Source organism: Lynx rufus, unplaced genomic scaffold (assembly GCF_022079265.1).
Source record: "Lynx rufus isolate CCGP_SWC_20201006 ecotype Redwood Valley unplaced genomic scaffold, mLynRuf1.p SCAF_7, whole genome shotgun sequence".
Lineage (NCBI taxonomy): Eukaryota > Metazoa > Chordata > Mammalia > Carnivora > Felidae > Lynx > Lynx rufus.
Genome location: NW_025814889.1, coordinates 71,158,331 through 71,185,946, shown reverse-complemented (window position 1 = coordinate 71,185,946; position 27,616 = coordinate 71,158,331). Strand labels below are relative to the sequence as shown.

General features: G+C 36.7%; 1 protein-coding gene across 1 annotated transcript; it reads left to right on the top strand.

Annotated features, from left to right (window-relative positions):
• The first annotated feature begins 609 nt into the window (after positions 1 to 609).
• TWF1 (twinfilin actin binding protein 1) lies at positions 610 to 12,961 on the top strand. Its single transcript, XM_047066220.1, has 9 exons — positions 610 to 718; positions 2,342 to 2,419; positions 3,999 to 4,177; positions 5,152 to 5,247; positions 6,304 to 6,408; positions 8,061 to 8,186; positions 8,653 to 8,803; positions 8,957 to 9,078; positions 10,814 to 12,961. Exons 1-9 carry the CDS (start codon positions 694 to 696, stop codon positions 10,982 to 10,984), a joined length of 1,053 nt encoding a protein of 350 aa, XP_046922176.1. The 5' UTR covers positions 610 to 693; the 3' UTR covers positions 10,985 to 12,961.
• Positions 12,962 to 27,616: the final 14,655 nt, after the last annotated feature.

The following is a 27,616-nucleotide window of genomic DNA, read 5'->3' as shown; positions in this document are numbered from 1 at the left end:
TGTGAGCTGAGCCCCACGTGGGGCTCTGTGCTGACAGCTCAGAGCCTGGAGCCTGCTTCGGATTCTGTGTCTCCCTTTCTCTGCTTCTCCACTGCTCACACGCTTTCTCTCTCTCAAAAATAAATAAAAATTAAAAGCATGGGAGATTTTGATGAGAGACCACCTATACATTAATACTCATTTTTAAAAACGGGGCAGTGCGTGACCCTTTATACTGTAGGAAGAATAAACAAAGAAAGATACCGTTCATATCTTTTTCAAATTGAAAATATACGATCAGTAAAATGATCATTCCCATTTTTGAGCATCTTTTTTGCTGAACCAGGCAAATGGTGGTGTCGGCAGTGCAGACAGTAGAGGGCAAGGTCATCCTGCTGGCTCTTTGATATTTCACGGCGATGGGGCCAGAGAAGCCGGCGGCAAGAGCCAGGGCAGAGACCCCTAGCAGAGAGCTGGAGGAGAGCGCCGGGTGAAGCGGACTTGCAGCCCGGCGGGCAGAAGAGCGCGCGGGGAAGGGGGGCGGGGGGACAGCAGGGGCGCGCGAGGACGCGGTCGGCCTAGCGGGGCGGGGCGGCCGCGGGTCGCGGGCCGATGACGCGCGGCGGCCGGCGGAGGAGTTGCCACTTCCTGGAGGCGCCGGCCGGGGCCGCTCTCTGCACTTAGATTCGGAGCCGGGACCCCGCGGCCACCGCCATGTCCCATCAGACCGGCATCCAAGGTAACGGCGCCCGGAGCGGCGCGCGGGAGAGGGGCTCCCGGGAGGCCCCGGGCGAGCCGGGCGGGCTGCTGGACGAGGAGGGCTGGAGTCGGGCCCAGAGGGAACGGGTGCCGTTCTCGCCGCGCAGGCGGGGCCTCTTCGCCTCTCCGCGCTTTCTGGTCCCGGGCCACCCGGCCTGCGTTCCTCCCAGGCGGGTCCGTCTGCTGCCACGTTACAGACGGACCCGAAATTCGCAGAAGCGAAAGAAATTGGTTTGCGAGGAGGCCTGAGTGAAGGGGCTATGCCTTCCTCTGGCCCTGACTGTAGTCTAACTTTCCCCCTTTTGTATCAGGTACGGGAGACCTGAAACACTGGAGGTTACCGGGGCTTCACTGTGCAAAGGAGATTGTTACAAGAGTTTGATTATAAAACGAAAGATACTGGAATCTTTTTTATTTCCAGTAAAGGTGCTTCCCAAATTCTTCCGCATTTTCTTTCAAAATGGAAACATGAACTATGTTCTGAGAAATCCTGAGTGTGGGGTGTTTTGATCTTTTTCTTAGGTACTCCCCAGGGAACTGAAAAGTCCGATCTGTGTGGCTGAATTTAATCATTCCGTGAAGGCAGTTCAGTGTGCAATTATTATCTGACCTCCATTATTTCCTGGTTTGAAAATGGGCAGTCTGGAAACGCTCGCCTCATCAGAAATCATATATCCCGGGGTTACTCGAGATTACTTAACGAGGGCTAATATAAACCCACGCTCTTCTGTTAATGGACAACGAACCTTTTCCCCAGATGAACATTTAATTGTGTTTTGTTACTATGGGTCTTTGACCATCCTGCACCTCTCCCTGCACACACAAACACAAGCAAAATGCTGTCAAACCTGAAAGCACTGTTTTATTCGTCAGAGTTAGTTTTGACATTTAAATTTGTAATTACTCATTTTCATGTTTGAGCCTTACAGCATTCACTACTTAAGTAATGGTTCATTCTTACAACCCAAGAATGAAATCAGAACGAAATCGAAGCTTTAATAGGAACACAAGCGTTAAGTTATTAAATACATATTTGTTTAGTGAACTTAACTCTAGCTTTTTGAGAAATACAAGTTAGAAAAATATTACCAGAAGTACAAGCTTGAATGCACTTTAATGACTTTTTGTTTAATTGGGATAGGATATCTTATATTTACTGTTGCTTTTAATGTGAAAATGTAAAAATGAATCGAATTGTTATTATAAGCTTAAAATTGGACTAGAAGAGAATGAAAGATTTTCAACAATTTCAACCAAGCAATCAAGGTGTTTTTTAAAATTGTAATTTGTTCCTTATTGGATTTGAGTAACTTTAATATTTTCACTCCCAGTGTTATTTCTGCTTTGGAATTTTCTAGCTAAAACATAGTAGAATTCATATACTTTTAAGCTATATTAACATGTATATTTCTTAGCTGTATACTCTGTCTGCTATTTACACCTTCAAGTTTTATAATTTAAATTACTGACAATAAGGGGATACTACATCCTGAAGATTTTTTCTTTGTATTATAATTTATTTTTTCCTCACTTGAGTAGCATTAGAAAATATTAACATGTAAGTATAAAAAATAGGTTTACTTTTCTTTATCTTTTTATACAGCAAGTGAAGATGTTAAAGATATCTTTGCAAGAGCAAGAAATGGAAAATACAGACTTCTAAAAATATCTATTGAAAACGGTTAGTTTTACATTTCTGAATATTGTTTGTCCTTGGATTACTGTTATATTTTTAAATTTCTAAGTCATTTCAGTGATTGGAACTATTAATTACTGTGAAGAAAGTTCAAAGCTTGCCTTTAGGTAACTTGGATCCTGTATATTTGGTCATGTCCCTTTAGCTGTTGCTTACCTTCTGAATTCTGTAGTTGACAATCAGGGAAACAGAAAGATGTTTTTTTTTGGTGCGACCTCCTCTGCTTTACCTTTTGCGTCTCAGTTTCTATACCACAACCCGTTTCTAATGTGAGTGCTTCCATCTCTGGATTGGAAATCAGTAAACAAGTGATCATCTCCAACTCCCCCCCCCCCCCAAAAGAGAAGTTACTTGAGAATTGTTATTCAGTAAAGTTAGTTTTGAAGTAGAAACAAAGGACTTCAAATTCCCAGTTTCTCCACATGATTGCAATCTGTGCTGGAGAAAGGATTTCCCTGTTTTGTTTTGGGGAAAAGTTCTAAGAATGTAAAAAACTACAAATTGATCGTTTCAAAATAATTCTGTTAAGGATATTGAATGGATGGGAGAATCTTTTAGTTTCCCTGTATTTGAATTTGGACAATTATCGCAAATGAGTATGTTAAAATATTCCAATGGTCCAATTGCTTAAATACCTAAATTTCTTGAATACCTGGAAATATTTTGCTTTGGGAAAATAACTTGTTCTTTTATAAACTCGAAGTAAATTTAATTTCCTTTTTATTTTCTACTTATATGTTAAAAATACCAGAGTAGTTTGAAAAATATGCAGTTGTTACTGTTTCTGTGTGTGTGTGTGTGTGTTTATGTGTATATATATATATATATATATTACCATAGTTGATAGTAATAAACATATACTGTAAAGCAGCATATTTTAGAAATATTGAAATGCCATCATTTCCTAACCAACTATTTAAGTGACTAAAATGGAAAAACTTGTCTAGCATCACTACGGAAGGAAAATGACACTATCTCTTAAATCGTTATTTTTGTTTTGAGAAAATTTTTTAAATAAGGGAATTACAGAGAATAAATAATATAACAAATACTTCCATCTCCTCTTAAATTAGTAACTACTAACGTTTTATCGTATTTGCTTCAGCTTTTTTTTTTAACTTAATATTTTTGTGATATTAGGGCATCCTCTTTAAACAATTTCACTTCCTGACCTCCTTCTCCTGAGGCAACCATATTAGGAGTTTTTATATATCTGCAGTGTGTTTTTTTATATGTAGCCCCCTAGATAACTCCTAGTGCTATTTTGAGTTTTAAGTTCATGTAAACTAACATCTTATTCTGCAACTTTTTTTCTGTAAACATTTTTATAATTTGTCTTGGTAGAGAACTCACTATTTTTAAATATGAATTCATTATATAACTGTGCCACATCTATGATCGTTCTCTTATTGATGAACATTTATGCTATTTGCAGCTTCTGCTGTTCTATGTGGAGATGTGAATAATAGTATTAATAGATGACTATGTTATTAATTTATTGTCTCTTCATTACCATTTGGAATTTCAAACCATTCATGTGTCTTTTAAAACTTGTTCTTCATAGAGAAACTTGTGATTGGCTCATGTAGTCAGCCTTCAGATTCCTGGGATAAGGATTATGATACCTTTGTTTTACCCCTATTGGAGGACAAACAACCGTGCTATATATTATTCAGGTTAGATTCTCAGAATGCCCAGGGATATGAGTGGATATTCATTGCTTGGTCTCCAGATCATTCTCATGTAAGTAATTTTTTTGTTACTTGTTTAACATTAAATGCTAGAAAATTTTTTTCTGAAATAGTCCTAGGCTAGGAGAAAGTTAAGAAGCAACAGTTATTTCCGATAGAAGGGAGTGATCATGAAGAAAATCCTACTGTTGTAATGTAGAATCAGGAGTAATGTACTTATATTCAGAAGTCTTGCCCTTGAAATCAACAGTATTATTGATTTTAAATTTAAAAATCTTTGGCAATTATATGTAAATGACTATACTCTGAGAGTAATACTTCAAATAATTCTGAAACCTAATTGAACATTATGTTAAATATTTTTAATAGCTACCATTTAAATGATAGGCATACACGCAAGTATTTCTTTTAGGAAAGTTAGCAGATTGATTCAGACTCCTGGATTTGACATGCAGTTTTGTGAAACTACCTCTGTTAGTTGGCAGTTACCTTTTGTAGTTTTTAGTAGTTGCTATTAGACTCTTTAATAATATGGTATATATTGTAGTTTTCATCTTTGTGTTTCCCATAGAATGGTATATGCTGCAGGTGTGCTATGAACATTGATTCTTAAACAACTTAATCAGTAATATCTGATCTAGAGATTTGCTTTGAGTAAAATGTCAGTATCCAGGTTACTTCATTTCAAGCGATGTTTTCTACCTTATATTCCGAAGTAGTATTTTAATAGGTTTTTTTTTTTAATTCTTGATCTCATTGTATACTTTGAAAAGTGATTAATTTTTAAAAATTTAGTTTCCCAATTTTTTAAAAATATGACATAAAGTGAAATCTACCTTAATAGGTGAACTGTCATGATGGCTATTTGTACACATGTACTTAAGCCTGTTACAGTCCATGGACTTCAGCTTTATCATAGTTTATTTCTAATGTGCTTGAAGATTTTAATACATTCAGAAAGTGCTATCTTTTATAATGAATAGTTTTCATCTGTACATTTCTGAGTAAACTTTCACAACTTACTAGGTTCGTCAAAAAATGCTATATGCAGCAACAAGAGCAACTCTGAAAAAGGAGTTTGGAGGTGGCCACATTAAAGATGAAGTATTTGGAACAGTAAAGGTACAAAACTTAAACTTTTATGTGGATTCCACGTGTTGCAATTAAACCAGTTTAAGAACTTCTAGGTAATGTGTAATTGTTATGAAATTAGACTAATGAATCTGTAACAATACTAAAACATTGTATTTACTCTCTAAAATATGTTGAAATGCCCTTTGCTAGTCTTCAGAAACTGCAATATGCCTTAGAGATCATCTAGTTCAACCCCTCATTTAGTTCACCCTTTTCACTTTAATAATAAGGGAAACAGGCTCACAAAAATGAGAGACTACTTGAAAGAGATGGTAATTTTTAGATATTTTGGACATTTATACCCACATTGTAGAAGCAGTAACTATGCATATTATGTTAACCAGGAACATTGAGGCAGGTCAATTGATTGATGATTAATTGGGATAGTTGATTAATACATTTAACTAGTTAAATTATGATTAAGAATTTACTTATATAATTTATATGGTAAATACATATATTTATACATATACACACAAATTAAGAAAACAAATATTTTTTAACAGTTAAATTATCTAGTAGGTAGACCACAAGACTTGTGGGAATACTTTTCTTATTCACCATTAATTGTGCCGTGGCCTGGTTTCTCAATTCTTTCCATTCCCAGTTTTCCAAGTCACAAAATATTGATGAAAGGTAGACCTCTTTGGAATATTTTACTCTTCTAAATAAGAACTACGGTCATTTTCTATGAATAATTATACAGAAATTGTGGTGATTATTGAATAATTATGGGGCAGGCTTCCCCAGAAGTTTACTTATTATTGTCCTGTAGATTTAAACATGACCCAAGTGTATCATGTGACTGGCAGCAGCACCACCACACTCATACAAAAGATTTAGTAATTATAAAACTGTGGGAAATGAAGAGTAGATACTCCCTTCACCATTTTTTGAAACCTGTAACGAATAATAAAATTCTTGATACTATACTTCATTCAAAATATTTTCTATTAAGTTAATAATTTTGTTTTTCCTAAAGTAACTTCACTGAGGTTTTACTTTTAGAGAATAGCTAGTAACAGTCCATTTCTTTGTTTACAGGAAGATGTATCATTACATGGATATAAAAAATACTTGCTTTCACAGTCATCTCCTGCCCCATTGACTGCAGCTGAGGAAGAATTACGACAAATTAAAATTAATGAGGTAAATTACATTTTTGAAACGATTGCAAGATTTTAAGTGTTTGAAAAAATATTTTTAACTAATAGATTAATAGAGATTAAGTAAGGTAGCTTGCATTTATTCTGTATAATTTAGAGATAAGACTATGTGCTCGATGTGTTTTCAGGAAAAAATAATTAAAAGTAAATACTAAAATTCGTGCCAGTTTCATAAGTAGCTTTCGCCTATATTTGTAATGTATGTGACAGACTAGTAAGTGTTCCTGGTGGAAGTACAACTTTTTGTAACCTCGTACTTTGATTACTAAGTAAATGGGAAAAATGTACATTACCCATTTAGTGCAAAGAATTATATTTAATGAGGTTGCCCAAAGCAGGTTTGTTTAGTTACATTATTTCAGAGAATCATGGTAACTAAAGAGGAAAAAATATAAATGCTATAAGATATTTATTATTTCTAGAAGCTCTATAAATTCTGAGTGGTACCTGGATAGGCATGTGCATATGTATTTATGGGAGATGGTTTTTTGAGTACTTGTTTAGCCCAGTTCTATTAGAGTCAATAAACTTCATCCATATTGTAGTTTATCATATTTTTAATGTGTTCACTGCAGCTATTCTAATTACAAGTTAGAGTAACTACTATATTTCTACTGGGATTTTATAGGAAAGAACAAGTAACAGAAACCACTATTCACTAGTCCGAATAACAGACTAATAGAAATCTGTCTGGAAAGTGATTGAATATTACTTAATATTAACCTGATAGCAAGGATCTATCTTTATATTATTTTAACTCAAGTTATTTGAGTAAAGATTCTTATGTGATTTTTTTTTTTTACAAGTTTGATAGTTTGTTTTATTCCTTGCAATCAGAACCCAGAGGATCGTATTGGGGTATGCATTTGCATATGTTCTATGATGTTTTCATTATCCAATATCATTTATGCTGTAGAATCTCCATTCATTTTTTTTAAAAGTAAAATTTCTATTTAACTTTTCTGTTGCAACACTGCAAAGGAGACCCTATACTAGCTATCATTTAAGTATAAAAGTCGTGAAACATGCATCAAAAGCTTTCTTGAAGTACTCTTCTAGTATTTGTTCTTAGTAATGAAAAGCTCTAAGTCTGGAACTTCTGCAGTAGTATAATTTGTTGAGCTGTGTTGTGTCTTTGTATACTGTTCATACTCCTTTCAATTCAGTGCATGGTGTTTGTGTTGCATTTTATGTCTTCTAGAACAAAGTAAAGTTTTACGCATATTGCATATATATCACACTGTTCATAAATTTTATCAAGTAAGTTTTGTAATTAAAGTATAATCTGAAGACACTTCAAAGAGTTTATATAATTCTCTGCAAATGTGCCAAACCGAACATATAAACAACCTCCCCGCCAAAGCCCCACTAACAGCACATACCCACTCAAATGTTCACTCCCAGCATTTCATAAAGATATGTCATACACTCTGCATGTTGACAAGGTGCTACCAGAACATGAACAAATGTGAAAAATTACTTGCTTTTTAAGTTCATGGTATTTTAAGGGTTAATTTTAGTTACATTAAAATGGGCAAGGGTGGAATGGCACTTGGTAGAGATTGGGTTTCTTGTCTTTGCTGTATGACACTGCTAAATGCTACAGCTTCAGTAAATTAAATCTATCATACTTAGGTACAAACAGACGTGGGTGTGGACACTAAGCATCAAACACTACAAGGAGTAGCATTTCCTATTTCTCGAGAAGCTTTCCAGGCTTTGGAAAAATTAAGTAACAGACAGCTCAACTATGTGCAATTGGTAAGAGACAGATGATGGTTATTATGAAATGGCTGCTCTTCCTGGTGGCTCTTGGCTCATAAAATAGGTTCGTTTTTAGTGGATTTAAAATTTGTTTTAAGTTTATTTTATTTTGAGAGAGAGAGAGAGAGAGAGAAAGAAAATATGAGTGGGGGAGGGGTAGAGAGTGAGGATCCCAATCAGGCTCCCCACTGTCAGTGCAGAGTCTGACGCAGGGCTCCAACTCCCTAACCATGAGATCATGACCTGAGCCAAATCACGAGTCGGCTCATGACTGAGCCACCTAGGTGCCGCATGTTTCCTGATTTTTTTTTTATTCATTTTTTTTTTTTAAACTACAAGACAATGTATGTTCCTTGTGAAAAAGTCAAGCCTGTATAAATTTCCCCTCGTCTCTTAGGTTTTATTTATTATAAATTTAAATTTTCTGTGTATCTGTTTTAATGAATGTATTTCTCATTGACAGGAAATAGACATAAAAAATGAAATTATAATTTTGGCCAGTACGACAAATACAGAACTGAAAGATTTGCCAAAGAGGATTCCCAAGGATTCAGCACGTTACCATTTCTTTCTGTATAAACATTCCCATGAAGGAGACTATTTGGAGTCCATAGGTATATAATATATTGTTTTGAACGTGTTACTTTAAGTTTGCTTATTGACAGCTTAGCACTGTATTCTTATTTCTTGCCCAGAGGACTTAGTTATAGTTTAATATTTGCTTTGAGTGATATATTGCTAATTGTATTTATTATTTTAACTCACAGTTTTTATTTATTCAATGCCTGGATACACATGCAGTATAAGAGAACGGATGCTGTATTCTAGCTGCAAGAGCCCTCTGTTAGAAATTGTAGAAAGACAATTACAAATGGATGTCATTAGAAAGGTAAAATTACCTACCTCTTTCTTTAAAATTTTCGGTTTATATTAGATCTTTATTATCTTCTCTGTGTAGTTCATGATGTATGGTGGTTTATAAATGAAAGTATTTTTTCTTGTTCTCCTCATAAATCCTTAGGATCTTCTCCAAGTGCTTGGGGGTGATCTGGCATTACTGCAGTCTCTCTAGATCTGTACTCTCTCATATGTAGCCATAAGCTACATGTGGCTATTTAAATTTAAGTATAAGTTAAAATGGAGTAAAATGTAAAATTCAGTTCCTTCATCATACTAGCCACATTTCAAGTGTTCATTAGCTACATGAGGCTGGTGGCTACTGTACTGGGCAGCGCAGAATTGAGAGGACATCTTCCATATTGCAGAAAGTTCTTTTGGACAGTGCTGCTAGGGCCACATACTTGTGATTGTCTCAAGACTTGCTATTAGTAAAGAACTATAGTCTCTAGTTACAACTGACTCTTGGGATGGTTGAGACTCTAGTTGTTGACAAAGGAGGGAACGGACATAAATATTTGAATTCGGGGAGCTAAGCTACCAGTTTTCTTAAATTTATTTTCTTAAATGTAGTTGAGGCTTAGGGAAAGATGATGGTTTACTCTTGAGCCCTTGAAGTCTTTAAAACACAAGTTCTTATAAACTACCAGTGTATTAGGTCCTGAACCCTTTAAGGTTTTTAAGTTCCTAAGATAAAGCAGGGACTGGCGCACTGTTTTCTACAAGAAGACCACATAGTAAATATTCTAGGCTTCACCAGGTCACAAATGGTCTTTGTTACATATTCTTGTTTTATTATTTTGTGTTTCTAACCATTTAAAAATGTAAAACACACTCTTAATTTGGGCTAAATTTGGCCCTGTTCTAGAGTGATTTCAAGTGACCCAAGAATGAAGGGGCCGATGAGTCATGTTCCTCAATATGCATAGTGTACCAAAGCAGAACAACTTGAGAGTACAGTGGTGGCTTCTACTTTTTTTTTTTTTTTAATTTAAAAAAAAAAAATTTTTTTTTTTAACGTTTATTTATTTTTGAGACAGAGAGAGACAGGGCATGAATGGGGGAGGGTCAGAGAGAGAGAGGGAGACACAGAATCTGAAACAGGCTCCAGGCTCTGAGCTGTCAGCACAGAGCCCAACACGGGGCTTGAACTCACAAACCGTGAGATCATGACCTGAGCTGAAGTCAGATGCTTAACCGACTGAGCCACCCAAGCGCCCCTGGCTTCTACTTTTAAATGTTAGTTAAGGGGCACCTGGCTCAGTTAAGCATCCAACTCTCAGTTTCGGCTCAGGTCATGATCTCACAATTTCGTGAGTTTGAGCCCTGCATCAGGCTCTGCACTGATGGTGTGGAGACAGCTTGGGATTCTCTCTCTCTCCCCCTTTCTCTCTCTGTCCCTCGCTCACACTGTCACTGTCTCTCTCAAAATAAATAAATAAACTTAAATAAATAAATAAATAAACATTAGTTAAGCAGGAGAAGAAAGAGGGAAGCAAACAGAAAATGATTATAGCTGATTATGTATTCAGGCAACTCACAAATCCCCTCCCCCCCCCCAAAAAAAAGCAACAGTGAAACTATTACATATGGTTCTTGATACTGCTGGAATGGGTGTTACATATTTGTGAGCATTCACACCTGAAAACTGGCTCCTTGCTTGTATTAGGTTTTGAATGTTGTCTTCTTCATATCATATCACACTTTACTGATTCCATCTCTTACAGATCGAGATAGACAATGGGGATGAGTTGACAGCAGACTTCCTTTATGAAGAAGTACACCCAAAGCAGCATGCACATAAGCAAAGTTTTGCAAAACCCAAAGGTCCTGCAGGAAAAAGAGGAATTCGAAGACTTATTAGGGGTCCAGCTGAAAGTGAAGCCACTGCTGATTAAAATCATTATATTAAACATTAGAATACTAGTTTTTTTAAAGTCCAGCTTTTAGTACAGGAGAACTGAAATCATTCCACGTTGACACATAGTAGGGAAAAAATGTACTTTTTGAAAAATAGCACTTTTCACTTCTGTGTGTTTTTAAAATTAAGGTTATAGAAGACTCATGATTTCTATTTTTGAGTTAAAGGTAGAAGAGGGTTTGTCATAGTGATGTTTAATTTGGTCACACTGTTTTCACAGAGTAATAACGATTCCATGCTTTCACATAATTCTTAAAATTTTATACACTTGGGCCAACTCCAGAAAGTCTAATGTCTCAAAGTAAGATACACTCCTTACTACTCTTTAGTGAGGCATCAAATTTTTTCTGTAAGGAAGAAAGACCTTAAAATATTCATACTACTTATGAATATGTTAAGGACCAGGTTAGATTATTTTCTAAACTGAGAATTTAGTGTGCCTGGGTAAAGGTGGAAAGTTGCTGACTCTGAGAAGCAACGCTTAACTCAGCCTGTGGGGTCACGTCTGCAACTTGTAGAAACACTGTTTCATGGCAGCAGTCTTTTCTATTTGACTTTTTTGGTTTTTAAATGGCATTAAAGTTTCAGAAGATCAGTTCACTCTGAAACCTTAAGGGTACCAGATATTTTCTATACTGCAGGATTTCTGATGACGTTGGAAGACCTATTTGAACAGCTTTAGTAAATTCTCTCTCTAATGCTTTACAAAATTTCCTTTTCAAAAGTAAGTCATTTCCTTATATAGTGTGAGGCCAAATATTTATGTTTAGATTGAATATTAATATCCTTAAAAAAACAAAAGTCAACAATGTTGAAAGAGTTTTAAACATCAAGATTGATTTTTCTCCAGAACCACATATTTATAGGCAAATTGTGTTCTTTATTACTTTTAAGCATACTCAGATTTAATAAAATTGTTGGAAAGTCCTAGTACTTAACAGACTAACACAAATTAAACACTTAAGAATCTGGTTTCAATTTATATCTTATTTCAAAACACATTTAACTGTTTTCAAAGCTTTGCATTTTAGCTACAACCTACAGAAATTTAGAAATTTTGAGCCTTTTTTTTTTTTGATACTTGAAATAAGGAAGGAGTTAGATCGAACACTTCGTCATGTTAAATCTGATAAACCTGCTGCAAGAGCCATAACTGGGAGGAGTTTTCTAAATGAACGATGGGGATCCAGGATTTCGAATTTCTTGATCTAAACTTTATGCTGCATAAAACATATTAGAAATGCACATTTCATAGTATAAAATATGAAACACATTTTTATACCTTATTATCTAAGGTACTATATGCACCTTTCAAAAATTCCATGTGTGTTCAAGTAAAGCATATTAGAATAATTATGGGTTGACAGGATTTTTTTCTAGAGTTAAGAGTATTTGTGTGGGGTTTTGTTTGTTTACAGATAATCAGACTATAATATTTAAACATGCAAAATAATTGGCAGTAATGTTGCACTTGTTTTCTAAAGATACACTTTAAGTTGTTTCATGGGTGCCCACGTAGACACACATATACACAAATTACTGCATTGAGAATCCTAGAGTTGTGTTGCAGGCCATAGCTGAAGCTGTATTTTCAGTCAGAAAGAACATTAAGCCTGTAATGAAGGTATAAAGTAATTTGGTAGTGAATGTTTTTTTGTACTATTCATGTGCAATTATAGTCTAAATTTTACACTACATGAAAGTAAATGGACATTCCAGAATATAGATGTGATTATATAGTCTTTAATTATTATTAAACCAAGATTGCTGAAAATCAGTGATGCATTTGTTATAGAGTATAACTCAGTGTTTACAATATGTTTTAGGTGACATCATAACAATCAAAGGTGAATAAAATATTCCCAGTAAATTTATATAGCAGTAAAGAATTACATGCCTTCTGTGGACATTTTATAAGTGCATTTTATATTGCAATAAAATTTTTTTCTCTTTACATTGTATACGAAGTTGTTTTCTGTAACTTTTTTTCTTTAATGTTTGGACAATTCTGCATAATGCTATATCTAGTAGCAAGTTAGAAAATTCAACCCATGTATTCATTTGTTAATTCACCTATCTAAATGGAGGGTTTTAAACATCTCGCAACCTAGGCAAGTTGTGTCAATAGAGTGCTTAATTTAGATTAGAACTTTCCCACTGCTGCAGCAATAATGAAAATGCCATGACTTAAACTGTTCTGACTGTGAAAGACCCCAGTACGATAGGGTGACCAACATGCTTGACACTAAGCTTGCCACCCATCCAGCGAATACTGAATGCACTCCTGCGTATGATTCACTATCAGATGGATCTTTTTATTAGGGCTAAATTACAAAAGTTGGAGAGTTGTCCTTAAAAGGGCTAATTTTAGAAACCTTTAAATAGAGTTCAGTTCTTTAAGGCATTCCTACTCAGAACTATAATGTGCCTCAGAGACATATTGTAGTTTGGTATATATCCTTTCATATACTTTGCATACACAGCCATAAATAATAAGGATGAGAGGTTCTCTTAAGTAATGATTCTGGGGCTTTATATCCAAAGATTTTGATAAAATCAGTGGGCCCAGGAATTACATAGTTTTATAAATGAATCCTGTGTTGCCATGACTGGATACAGTTTGCCTTATGATAAAATTTTTTCTCTATTCAGTCAACAAATTCTTTAGTATTGTATACTGGTATATAGTGGTTATCAGTAGAGAGAACATCTTATTGAATAAAATCTAGTCCTTCCTGTCTTCGTGACTTGAGAGCCCATGGCTTTCCAACTGGATCAGTCAGCTCCAGTTCATCAGCTGCTTGTTGTACCTCTCTAATGGACCAAACTTGTTGCTGCCTTAGGAATGCTGAAGGTACTGTTCCCACGCTGGATCACCAATCCAGGATCTACATGTCTTCTTCCTTTACTTAACGCAGGTCTCTGCTCAAGTGTCCTCCCCTTAGAGAAGTCTTCCCTGACAACCCAATCTGATTGTACTCCCTGTCCCTCTCACCATAATCCTGCTTTATTTTTCCTCTAGAGCACTCAGGGATTTTATATCTATGCATATTGTTTGTCTCCTCCAGTAAAATAACAAAGTAATGGGGGAAAGGAGTGCAGCATCCTCAGCACCCAGAACAGTGTCTAAGACATAGTGGATACTTTATGTATTGAATGAATAAAAGAGATTTTACTTTCCTTGAAGAACAGTGGGGAGAGGAGCACATTCCAGCAATGGCAGATACCTCACGGAGGCTCTGGCCTTCAGCGCTGCATTTCTGGCCAAAGCAAATGTCACTAGCACAGCCAGCCTCTTGTCCTCTGGACCGTGATTTCTACCACGAAAGACTCTAGTACTAACTCACTCCTGAGTGGCATCTTCCAATGGGAATCTTCTTTCAGCAGACTGCTCTGGAAAGGCCAAGACCAGCCTTTACTCAACTGCCAGTGCCGTTCCACCCATCAACATTTGCTAGAATTCAGCCAGGCCACAGGGCCTTATTGAAGTCTGGATGCTTAATGGGAAGAGGCAAGCTATGAATGCGATTTAAACTGTAATTTCCTAGTTTCCGATTACCAGGCTGTATGGACGGACCAACATGGGTCATGTGTTTGTGAACGTGTGTGTCTGTGTGTGTGATGCTGCCACTTAGTGGCTAAATGACTGAACTCAGTTATTGCTACCATACCACAAGCCACTCCCAATATGTAGTGGTTTAGAACAGCAGCAATCACTTTCCACAAGTCTACAGTTGGTTAACCTCTCATATTCTTATATATCTGTGGTCACCTGACAGGTTGGCTGGTCGAGGATGACATTATCTGAGGTGACTTGTCCCTGCTCTGCATGGTCTCTCAGCCCAGGATTGTTCTCATGGCAGTGGCAGTGTTCCAGGAGACTAATACCCAAGGACTCTTGAGGCCCAGGTTAGGAACTGCAATATCACTTTTGGTGCATTCTATTGTTTAAAGCTAGTTACAAGGCCATCTTAGATCTAAGGGCTTGGGAAACAGATTGTGCTTCCTGATGAGAAAAGTTATACAACTATATTGCAAAGGGCATGGATGTAGGGAAGAGTGGACAATGGCAATTTAATATGATGACCGCTAGGAACAAACTTTGGGGTCATCAATTTCCTCAATAAGGAAAAGATGGAACATGTCTTATAGGATTATTAAATGAGAACATGCTCATAATACAGCGCTTGGCATAACAGCATTTAGCTCTCAATGATAGAGAAGATGATGTTTATATGATGACATAGGGTGTGGTGGTAAAGGTTGCATGTTGCTGTCAGATGCCTGAGTTAAAATTCCAGCCCTGAAATTTCTTAGTTGCATAACCTTGGGCAAGTCACTTCACTTCAATTTCCTCATTGGTAAAATATGGATAAAAATACCAAATTCCTAGGCTTGTTATGAGGATTAAATAAGTTAATAGAGGGGAAGTACTTTGAGCAGTGTTCGTAATCGTTTAATAAAACCAGTGCAACATACAACTTTTTAAAAATTAACAAGCTTATAAATTAACATACATAACATTATTATTATTTTTAATGTTTATTTATTTTTGAGACAGAGAGAGACAGCATGAATTGGGGAGGGGCAGAGAGAGAGGGAGACACAGAATCGGAAGCAGGCTCCAGGTTCTGAGCCATCAGCCCAGAGCCTGACGCGGGGCTCGAACCTGCGGACTGCAAGATCGTGACCTGAGCTGAAGTTAGACGCTTAATCGACTGAGCCACCCAGGCGCCCCAGCATTATTATTATTTTTAACTGTTATTGGGGTACTGTCAGAACGCAGAGGGGGCGCCTGGGTGGCTCAGTCAGTTAAGCATCCGACTCTTGATTTCTGCTCAGGTCATCACCTCACGGTTTGTGGGTTCGAGCCCCACAACAGGTTCCGTGCTGATGGTGCGGAGCCTACTTGGGATTCTTTCTCTCCTCTCTCTACCTCTTCCCTGCTGTCTCCTTCTCTCTCAAAATAAATAAATAAACTTAAAAAAAAAAAAATAAAGAACAGAGGAGAGGCACCTATTTCTACCTGGGAATCAGAAAAGACTGTGGAGTGGATCCTTGCACTGAATCTTAAAGAATTGATATGTGGCAATATCTGGATATTGCCAGGTGGACAAGGCAGGTAAGAGCGTTTCAGGCAGAAGAAAAGAATGGGTCATATGCATAAATACACAGATAGCCATGTCATATTTAAGAAGTTCCAAGAACTGCAGTTTGTTTGGGAAAAAAGCATATTTCAGGCTGGTTGGCTAATAATGAGAACTAGAAAAATCTAGTCATCTGCATGTGGATGATATTTGAAACTCCTTAACTGGACAAGATAGATATGTCCAGAAAGAAGAGATATCTAGGGTAGAATCATCAATATGAACAGGCTAGGAAGGGACAGAGAAGCATTCAAAAGAAACTGAGGAACAGAGAGACAGGAGGAAAACCAGGAAGCCAAGAAAAAAAGTCTCAAGAAGGGATGGAATTCTATCTGAAATGAAAATGAAACCAGGTGACTTCTGCTTTTGCTAAGAGTAGAGCAGCTAATTCAGTTCAACTTTCCCCCTGAGGAAAAGTAGGGGAAAAATTCTGCTCAAAGGCATTAGAGGATTCACAAGTAGTCAAGAAATAGAGACCAAGATCTGGGAGAAGATAGAAATCTAAAAACATAAACCCAGCATCTCCATTTCTCTGGAGGCATTTGCCATTTCTGGAAGAAGTTATAAAAAGGCCTGTACATGTATCAAGTATGTTTCATGTGCTTATCGACCATTTGTATATCTTGAAGAAATTTCTATCCAGATGTGAAACAACTCATTTTTCAGTTGAGTTATTATTCTTTTTTACTGAGTTGTAATAGTGCTTTCTATATTCTGGATAGCAGATTCTTATCACATATATGATTTTCAAATATACCATCCTATGGATTGCTTTTTCCTTTTCTTAATAATGTTTTTTGAGGCACAAAACTTTTTAATTTTCATTAAGTCTAATTTATCTTTATTCACCCACCCATCCATCCATTCATTCATTCATTCATTCTTTTTTTGACTGCTTGTGCGTTGGGTGTCATACCTGGGAAACTTGCCCCATTCAAAAAGAAAACACTGACGTTTTCTTCTAAGAGTTCTGTAATTTTGCTCTTACCTTTAGGTATTCCATCCATTTTGAGTTTATTTTTCTATGTGATGTAAGGTAGGGGGTCCAACTTCATTCTTTTGCGTGTAAGTATCCAGTTGTCCCAGCACCATTTGTTGAAAAGACTATTCTTTCTCCTTTTAAACAGTCTTGGCAAATCAACTGACCGTATATGTGAGAGTTAATTTCTCAATTATTTATCTTTATGCCAGGACCACATTGTCTTGATTACTGTAGTTTTAGTAAGTTTTGAAGTCAGGAACTGGGAGCCCTCCGAATTTGATCTTCTTTTTTAAAGATTATTTTGGCTTTCTGGTTCCCTTACATTTCTATGTGAATTTTGGGATCAACTTGTCCATTGCTACTTAAAGAAGCCAGTTGTGATTTTGCTAAGGATTTTACTGAACCTGTAGATCATTTAGAAAATATCGCCACCTTAACATTAAGGCTTATAATGTATAAACATAGACTGTCTTCCCACTTATTTGTCTGCTTTAATTTCTTTCAACAATGATTTGTAGTTTTTAGTGTATAATCTTGTACTTCTTTGATTAAATTTATTCCTTAGTATTTTATTCTTTTTGATGCTATTGTAAGTGAGACTTAGTTTCCTTTTCAGACCGCTCATTGCTAATGTATAGAAACACAACCTATTTTCATGCGTTGATCTTGTATACTGCAACGGTGCTAAATTTGTTTATTAGCTCTAATAATGATTTTTCCCTCTGTGCATGTGGACTCCTTGGAGTTTTCCATTAATGAGACATGTCATCGTAAATAGAGAGTTTCACTTTCCAGCCTGGATTCCTTTCCTTCCTTCCCTTTCTCCCCCTCCTGTCTGCTACTCCTGTCATTCTTTCTTCTCTCTTCCCTTTTCTCCCCTCCTCCTCCTTCCTCTGCTTCTTCTTTTGTTTTGTGTGAATAGAAATGGCAAGAGTGGAAATCCTTGCTGTGTTCCTGATCTTAGAGAAAGAGCTTTCAGGCTTTCACCATTACATAAGATGTTCTGGGTTGTTTTTGTTTTTTTATTTTTTCAGATATGCTTTATGAGATTATGTTGCCTTCTATTCTTTGTGAGTGAATTTATCATGGAAGAGTATTGAATGTTGTGAAATGTTTTCTCTGCATCTATTGATAGGATCAATCATGTGGTTTTTGTCTTTTACTCTATTTAAATGGTGTATTATAGTCACTGAGTTTTGTATATTGAACCAATCTTGCATTCCCGGGATAAATTTTACTTGGTTTTCGTGTGTAATCCTTTTTATATATTGCTGGATTCAGTTTGCTAGAATTTGGGGGTGGATTTTTGTGTCTACTTTGGGCACTGCTTTTGCTGCATCCCATTAAGTTTTGTTTGTTTTTCATTCATCTCAAAGCATTTTATAATTTGCCTGTGATTTCTTTTTGAATCATCATATATTTAAGAATGTGTTGTTTAATTTATATATGTTAGTGAATTTACCAAATTTCCTTCTGTTATTTTTAAAAAAATTTTAAACTTTATTTACTTATTTTGAGAAAGAGACAGAGAGAACAGGAGAGGGGCAGAGAGAGAGGGAGAGAGAGAACCCTGAGCAGACTTTGCTCTGAGAGTGCAGAACCCAATGTGGGGCTCAAACTCACAAACCATGAGATCATGACCTGAGTTGAAACTAAGAGTAGATGCTTAACCGACTGAGTCACCCAGGCACCCCCAGTTTATTATTTTCTAATTTAATTCTCCTGTGGCTAGAGTACTAGCTTTGTATGATTTCAATCCTTTGAAATTTATTGAGATTTGTCCTTTTTGTTAGAACTGGTAAATGCTACTTTCTTCAGTAAATGGGTCTTTGCAAATGTGACTAAGCTAAGGATTTGAGATCAGGAAATTATCCTGAATTATCTGGTGGGCCCTAAATATAATAGCATGTATCTTTATAAGAGAGAGGCGGAAAAAAATTGACTACAAAATTAATGTTAAGGTAAAGGTAAATGTTAAAGGTAATGTTAAGATGGAGGCAGAGATTGAAGTGATGTGGCCACCAGCTAAAAATGCTGGCAACCAGCATTGATGCTAGAGCAAGAAATGGATTCTTTAGAGATTTTGGAGAGGGGTTACAGCCATGTCCACGCCTTGATTTTGGTCAATAGTACTGATTTTAGACTTCTAACCTCTAAAATTTTAGGGGAATTAATTTCTATTATTTTAAGTTATCAAGATTGTGTCAATTTGTTACGTCAGCCCCTGGAAACTAATATCTTTTTTATGGACTAACATATGGTCTTAGAGAATTACTCATGAGCTTAGAAGAATGTGTATTCTGCTATTGTTGGGTGGAGTGGTCTATAGATTCTGTTAAGTCTATTTGATTTATAGTGCTGTTCAAGTGTTCTATTTCCTTGTCATCTTCCACCTAATCCATCAAGATTGGTGGTAAAGTCTTCAACAATTGTTGAATTGTCTATTTTCTTTCTCAATTATGTCTGTTTTTGCTTCATGTTTTTTAAAGCTCTGTTGTTAGATGCATATCTGTTTATAATTTTTATATTTTCTTGATAGGTTGACTCTTTTAGCATATATAAAAAAACATATTACTTTGTTTATAGTAAGAATTTTGGCCTCAAAATCTATATTGTCTGGTATTCATATACCTACTCCAACTCTCTTTTAGTTACCATTTGCATGGTATATCTTTTTCAGTCCATTTACTTTCAACCTATTCACATCTTTAAATATAAAGTGAGTCTTTTTTAGAAAGAATGCAGTTGGATCATGTAATTTTATCCATTTTCCAGTGTCTCCATTTAGTTGGAGTGTTTAATCCATTTGCATTTAATGTAATTATTGAGAAGGTAGGAATTACATCTGTTATTTGGCTATTTATTTTTCTATATGTTGTCATTTTTGCTACTCATTTCCTCTATGACTGCCAATAGATACATTCTCATGTACTATTTAAATTTCCTTATCATTACTTTTTGAGTTTTATGTATTTTTTTGAGAGAGAGAGAGAGAGAACAAGCCGGGAAGGGGCAGAGAGCAGGGAGAGAGAAAAATCCCAAGCAGGCTCTGCATTGTCATTTCAGGGCCCTATGCAAGGCTCAAACTCACGAACCCATGAGATCATGATCTGAGGCGAAATCAAGGGTCAGATGCTTAACCGACTGAGCCACCCAGGTGACCCTCCTTATCATTTCTTTTACCATATTTTAAAAGTTATTTTCTTAATGGTGCCCTGGGAATTACAATTAACATCTTAACTTATAAAAATCTACTTTGGAGTAATACTAACTTAATTTCAATAGTTTCTGTATAGGTCTCTGCCCTGCCCCCTTCTTTGTGCCATTATTGTCATACAAATGATATCCTTACATATGGGATGTCCACCAACACAGATTTTTAATTATAGCTCTATGCACTTGTCTTTTAGAGAAAAAGAGCCACAAACAAAATATATTTATAATGTCTTTTATATTTACCTATGTAGTTGCCTTTACTAGAAATTTTTTATTTCTTCCTATGGATTTGAGTTACTCTTTAGTGTTCTTTCATTTCAGCTGGAAGAACTCTTATCTTTTTCTCATAGGGCAAATTTTCTAGTCACAAATTCTCTCAACTTTTGTTTTTCTGTGACTGTCATATTTTCTCCTTATCTGAAGGATAGTTTTGTTGGATTTATTGGTTGACATTCTTTTTCTTATATATATATATATATATATATTTTTTTTTTTTTTCAGTTTGAATATATCCTCCCACTGCCTTCTAACCTCCATGGTTTCTGATTTTAAAAAATCAGCTATTAACCAGGGCACCAGCTGCATGTAAAGCACCCCTCCAGGACAGACTGGCACTCTGGAGTGGTCAGAGGGAGAGCATAAAGATAGCGCCTGTCCTCTGGGGTCTCTGGAAAGGATTAGTCAACCCCTAGATCCCTTTTTAATTAGAAGCCTGCCCCTCAGGCTGCAGCTCTGATGATTAGCTGAAAGGTCTCTTTCACAGAAAGACCTAGCTGCTGGGTTTGTCGCCTCCTGCTGTGCCTCAGTGGTGTTGAACTGCTGTTTAAGAACTCTTTCTCTTTTGCTTACAGTCCTGTGGGACCCATGAGCGTAAGTCCTACTGGCCACCAGAACCAGGTGATGTACAGGTGTTCCCTGGTAGCAGCCACAAAGATTGGGGCACCAGACAGACATTGAGCTCCAAATCTTGGTGACACCAATTATTACAATAGCATGGGACTGGAAACACAAGCTCCCCTGGCCTCCAGAGCCACACAGTCAAGAGGTATATCCTGGGCAGCAGCCACAAAGATCGGGGCACCACACACATGTAAAAACTCCCTTCTGGGGATCCTGGTGCTCTGGAATACAGAAAAGGGAGAGCATAAAGATGGTGCCCACCAATCTCTGTCCCTGAGGAATGTTCCAGCTGGCTCCCAGATGTATTAAATTAGACACTTGCCCCTCAGGCCAGAGCTTTAATACAAGCAGGTAAGCCTCCTTCACTCTAAGTCTGGGTGCAATTGGCTGCCTCTGAGCTGGGCCCTGGGGTAGGGGAGACTAAGTGCAGAGGCCTATGAAAGCTGTCTCCCTGGTCACTATAATCTATGAGTCTCGGGACACAAGTCCTTTTTGTTTTCAGAGTTAGATGTTTTGGGGGCTCATAAAGATGCAAGTTGAGATGCCTCATGGTGGTTCAAACCCTTTGCTCCTTGGGGAGAAGTGGTGGGCTCTAAGCTTTCTCCCCATTGTGGGTCTCTGTGCTGGAGGTGGGGATTATGGTAAATTGTATCCCCACCTCTTCCACCTGTTTTGATGTGTCTTTCTTATCTGCCTGATGTGCAGTCATCATTCTGAGGGGATTTTTTAAAGAGGAAATTGTTCCATTTGTAGCTGTAGACTCAGTGTGTCTGTGGGAGGGTCCTATGTTGCCATCTTGAATCTGATTTTCTTATCTAGTACTCTGGTTTTGCAGTTGGCACCCAAGGGATGCCTTTGACTGCCTATTTCTTTTGGCCATGGGGGCTTGCATTCCTGGGTCCAGTGGGACTGGCAATGGGAACGATGGTTCTTAGCAGGTTGCCACCCTCAGGGCACTGCACAGAAAGCAGATGGAAGCACACCCCCTAGTCTTTCTGTGAAGGAGGCCTCGGCATTTCCTGGAGCTTTAACCTAAGGATCAAGATTTAGGTTTATCACACACCTATTGAACTATGAAGCTGCTTTCAAGGAGCATAGGCTGTGAACACCATCTCGATGCTCTCCTTCTGCTTTGCTCCAGTTCACAAGTATCTCCCGGAAAAGAACTTATTTGCTCATATGAACCCCTATTTTTGCGACTGCTACCCAGAGGATACTGCCAGATTGCCTGACCAGTGGAACTTAACACTTGTAGTCCCACAACACTATATATATTTGCAAACTTTTAAAAGCTGCTGCCTGAGGGCCTGGCTTCTAAATAGTCTGAATCTACATGCTGAGATGCTCCCCTTAGGGACACTCACAGGTCTTGGTACATCCTCAGCTACTGGGAGCTATTAAAAATGTAATAGGCTGCTTGAGTAGAACAAAGGTTTGAGAGATGACAAAGAGTTAGCTGGCTCATGACCAGTTAGCTGGTCAGAGTTAGCTCAATGACAAGGCTTCTACACAAGGCTACTCCTTCAAGAGTGGGAGAGATGGTTGTTTCATCTACTGTAAGAAATCAACAGAGTTGAGCAAAATGAAGAAACAGATGAATATGTTCCAAATAAAAGAACAAGATAGAATCTGAAAAAAAAAACCTTAATGAAATAGAGATAATTAATTTGCCTCACAGAGTTCAAAGTAATGGTCATGAAGATACTCACCAAACTGGGGAGGAGGATGGATGTACACGGTGAAAATTTCAAAAAAGAGATGGAAAATATAAGAAAACACCAAACAGAAGTCACAGAGCTGAATAATACAATTACTAAACTGAAAAATACACTAGAAGGGTTCAAAAGTAGAATATATTAAGCAGAAGAAGGCAGTGGAACTCACCCAATCAGGGCAGAAAATAAATAAATAAATAAAAAGTGAAGATAACGTAAGGGACTTATAGGACAACATCAAACAGATTATAATTTGCATTATAGGAGTCCTAGAAGGAGAAGAGAGAGAGAAAGGGGCAGAAATGTTGTTTGAAGAACTAATGGCCAAAACTTCTCTAACCTAGGAAAGGAAACAAACATCCAGATTCAGGAAGCCCAGAAAATTCTAAATAAGGGGAATCCAAAGAAACCTATACCAAGACACCTTGTAATTAAAATGGCAAAAATTAAAGACAAAGAGAGAATATCAAAAGCAACACGAGAAAAACAACTTGTTACATGCAAAGGAACGCCTATAAGACTATAAGCAGGTTTTTCAGTAGAAACTTTGCAGGCCAGAAGAGAGTGACACAACATATTCAAAGAGCTGGATGAAAATACAATTTCAACCAAGAATACTCTACTTGGCAAAGTTTTCATTCAGAACTGAAGGGGAGATAGAGTTTTTCTTTATCTCCTTGGGGAGCATAAGGTAAACCATAACCAAACTCACAAGGAATATTAAAGGAACTTTAAGCTGAAAAGAAAGGACACTAGTAACAAGAAAACATGAAAAATAAATCTTACTGGGAAGGTGAAATACATTGTAAAGGTAGTGGATTAGTCACTTATAAACCTAGTATTAAGTTTAAAAGACAAAAGTAATAAAAATAACTATGATTGCAAGGGATACACAAGATAAAAAGATGTAAAATGTGACATCAAAACCAGAAAACATTGGAGGAGAGGGAGACCACAAATGCTAAGCTTTAGAATAGGATCAAACTTAGGTTTTTATCGATTTAAAATAGACTGTCATAGATATAAATTGTTATAGGTAAGCCTTGTCACCACAAAGCAAAAATCTATAGTAAATACACAAAAGATAAAGAGAAAGGAATATAAGTATACCACTAAAGACAGTCATCAAACCACAAAAGAAAAAAAAGAGCAAGGGAAGAAGAAAGGAACAGAGAAGAACTACAAAAACATAAAATAAACAATTAACAAAATGGCAATAAGTACATACTTATCAGTAATTAATTTAAATGCAAATGGACTAAATAATCATAAGACACAGAGTGGCTGAATAGATACAAAACAAAAACAAAAACAAAAACAAAAACAAACAAGAGCCATCTATATTCTGCCTACAAGAGACTCACTTTAGATATAAGGATACAATCATGATGAAATAGAAAATTTGAACAGATTACTAGTAAGGAGGTTGAATTAGTAATCAAAAACCTTCCAACAAATAAAAGTTCAGGACCAGATGGTTTCATTAATGAGTTGAAAAAAGAATTAATACAAATCCTTCTCATACTCTTCCAAAAAATAGGAGGGAACTCTTCTAAGCTTACTTTATAATGTCAGCATTACTCTGACACCAAAACCAGACAAAGATGCCACAGGAAAAGAACATTACAGGCTGGTACCCCTGATGAACAAGATGCAAAAATCCTTAACAAATATTAGCAAACTGAATTCAATAATGTATCAAAATGATCATACACTGATAAAGTAGGAGTTATTCCGGGCCTGCAAAGATGGTTCAACATCTGCTAATCAGTGAATGTGATATGCCACATTAACAAAAATAGGAATAAAAATCATATGGTCTTCTCAGTGGATGCAGAAAAAGCATTTGACAAAGTTCAACATCCACTTATGATGAAAACTCTCAACAAAGTGGGTATAGGAGAAATGTACCTCAATATAATAGAGGCCATGTATGACAGGCCCACAGCTTTTACTCCATGGTGAAAAGATGAAAGCCTTTTTTCTAAGATCAGAAAAAAGAGAAAGATGACCACTCTTGCCACTTTTATTCAAGTATTGGAAGTCCTAGCCAGAGCACTTAGAAAAGGAAAAGAAATAAAAGACATCCAAAAGAAAGAAGTAAAACTGTCACTATTTGCAGATGACGTAGTACATATAAAAAAAACCCTAAAGACTCCCAACAAAAAACTGTGAGAACCAATTAAGTGAAACAAGTAAGTTGCAGGATATAAATAAGCAATTAACAAAATGGCAATAAGTACATACTTATCAGGTATGAATTTAAATGTAAATGCATTAAATTCTCTAATCAAATCAATCAAATCAAATCAAACACAAATCTCTTGTGTTTCTATACAGTGATATAAACTCTCAGAAAGAGAATAAAGAAAACAATTATATAAATTGTATATAAAAAAAATACCCAGGAATAAATTTAACCAGGGATGGGAAAACCTATATATTGAAAACTACAAGACAATAGTGAAAGAAAAGTGAAAAAAAACCCACAAAAAATGGAAAGCTATATCATGCTCATGATTAGAAGAATCAATATTGTTATAATGTCCATACTACCCAAAGCAACCTACAGGTTTAATGCAATCACTATCAAAATTATGATGGCATTTTTCAAAGAAATAGTACAAATAATCCTAAAATTTGTATGGAACCACAAAAAAAACCAAAAAACAAAAAAACAAACACACACACACAAAAACAAATAGCCAAAGCCATTTTGAGAAAAGAACAAAGCTGGAGGCATCATGCTCCCTAATTTCAAAGTACATTACAAAGCTATGGTAATCAAAACAGTATGGTATTGGAAAAAATAAACATATAGATCACTGGAACAGAATAGAGAGCCCAGAAATAAACCCATGCATATGTGGTCAATTAATTTATGATATGGGAGCCAAGAAATGTACAATGACAGAAAGAAAGTCTCTTCAATAAATGGTGTTGGGAAAACTGTACAGCTATATGCAAGAATAAAACTAAACTACTACCTTACACCATATATAAAAATTAACTCAAAATAAAGACTTGAAAATAAGACCAGAGGGTGTATAGGTGGCTCAGTCAGTTGAGTGTCTGACTCTTGATTTTGGCTGAGGCCATGAGCTCATGGTTCATGTGATCGAGCCCCATGTCAAGGTCTGCACTCTGTAGCACAGAGTCTGCTTGGTATTCCTTCTCTCCTACTCTTTCTGTACCTCCCATGCTTAGGCTCTCTCTCTCAAAATAAATAAACTTAAAAAAAAAAAGAAAGAAAGAAAAGAAATAAGACCCGAAACTGTAAGATTCCTAGAAGAAAACATAGGTGGTAAGTTCCCTAACTTAGGTCTTGGTGATGATATTTTGAATCTGACACACACACACAAAAAGCAACAGAGCAAAACCAAACTATGAAACCTACATAATGCCAAAAAGCTTTTGTACAGGAAAGAAGTCATCCACAAAAGGAAAAGGCACCCTACTAATTGGGAGAAAATACTTGCAAATCATATTTATGGTAAGGGGTTAATATCTGAAATGTATAAAGAACTCATATAACTCAATAGAAAAAAAATCCAATTAAAAAATGGGTAGAAGATATGAATAGACACTAATGGTTAAAGACAATGTGATAAACACACACAGACACACAGAAACACAAACACACTGAAATATTCAGCCATAAAAAAGAATGAAATCTTGCCATTTGCAGCAACATGGTTGGATCTAGAGAGTAGAATGCTAAGCTAAATAAATCAGAGAAAGACAAATACCATATGATTCCACTCATAGGGTGGATTTTAAGAAAAAAACAGTGGGGGCACCTGGGTGGCCCAGTTGGTTAAGCATCCAACTTTGGCTCAGGTCATGATCTCATGGTTTGTGGGTTTGAGCCCCACGTTGGGCTCTGTGCTGATAGCTCAGAGCCTGGACCCTGCTTCCAATTCTGTGTCTCCTTCCCTCTCTGCCTCTTCCCTGTTTGCACTCTGTCTCTCTCTCAAAAATAAATAAACATTAAAAAAAAAAAAAGAAAGCAGTGAACAAAGGGGCAAAAAGAGATAAACCAAAGAACAGTTTCTCTCTCTCTTTTTTTTTTAAATTTATTTATTTATTTTGAGAGAGACAGACACAGCACGAGTGAAGAAAGGACAGAGCAAGAGAGAGACAAAATCCCAAGCAGGCTCCACACTGTCAGCACAGAGCCCAATGCGGGGCTCGAACTCACAAAACCGTGAGATTATGACCTGAGTTGAAACCAAGAGTCTGATACCCCCCCAAAAAAAATTCTTTATAGAGAACAAACATGCGGTTACCAGAAGGGAGGTGGGTGGGAGGATGGGTGCACTAGGTGAAGGGGATTAAGAGGATACTTATGTTGATGAGCACTGAGTCGTATATGGAAGTTTTGAATCACTGTGTTGTAATTCTGTAACACTGTATGTCACCTACACTGGACTTAAATGTTAAAAAAAAATTTTTTTTTTAACATTTATTTATTATTGAGAGACACAGAGACACAGAGCATGAGCAGGGGAGGGGCAGAGAGAGGGGGAAACACAGAAACCGAAGCAGGCTCCAGGCTCTGAGCTATCAGCACAGAGCCCGACGTGGGGCTTGAACTCACCAACTGCAAGATCATGACCTGAGCCGAAGTCCGTTGCGCAACCAACTGA

Excerpts from the sequence above, each read along its gene's own strand:
- TWF1 (XM_047066220.1), top strand. The coding sequence starts at position 694 with ATGTCCCATCAGACCGGCATCCAAG. Across the intron at positions 5,248-6,303 it reads AAGTATTTGGAACAGTAAAG|GAAGATGTATCATTACATGG; the intron begins GTACAAAACTTA and ends CTTTGTTTACAG. Across the intron at positions 9,079-10,813 it reads AAATGGATGTCATTAGAAAG|ATCGAGATAGACAATGGGGA; the intron begins GTAAAATTACCT and ends CATCTCTTACAG.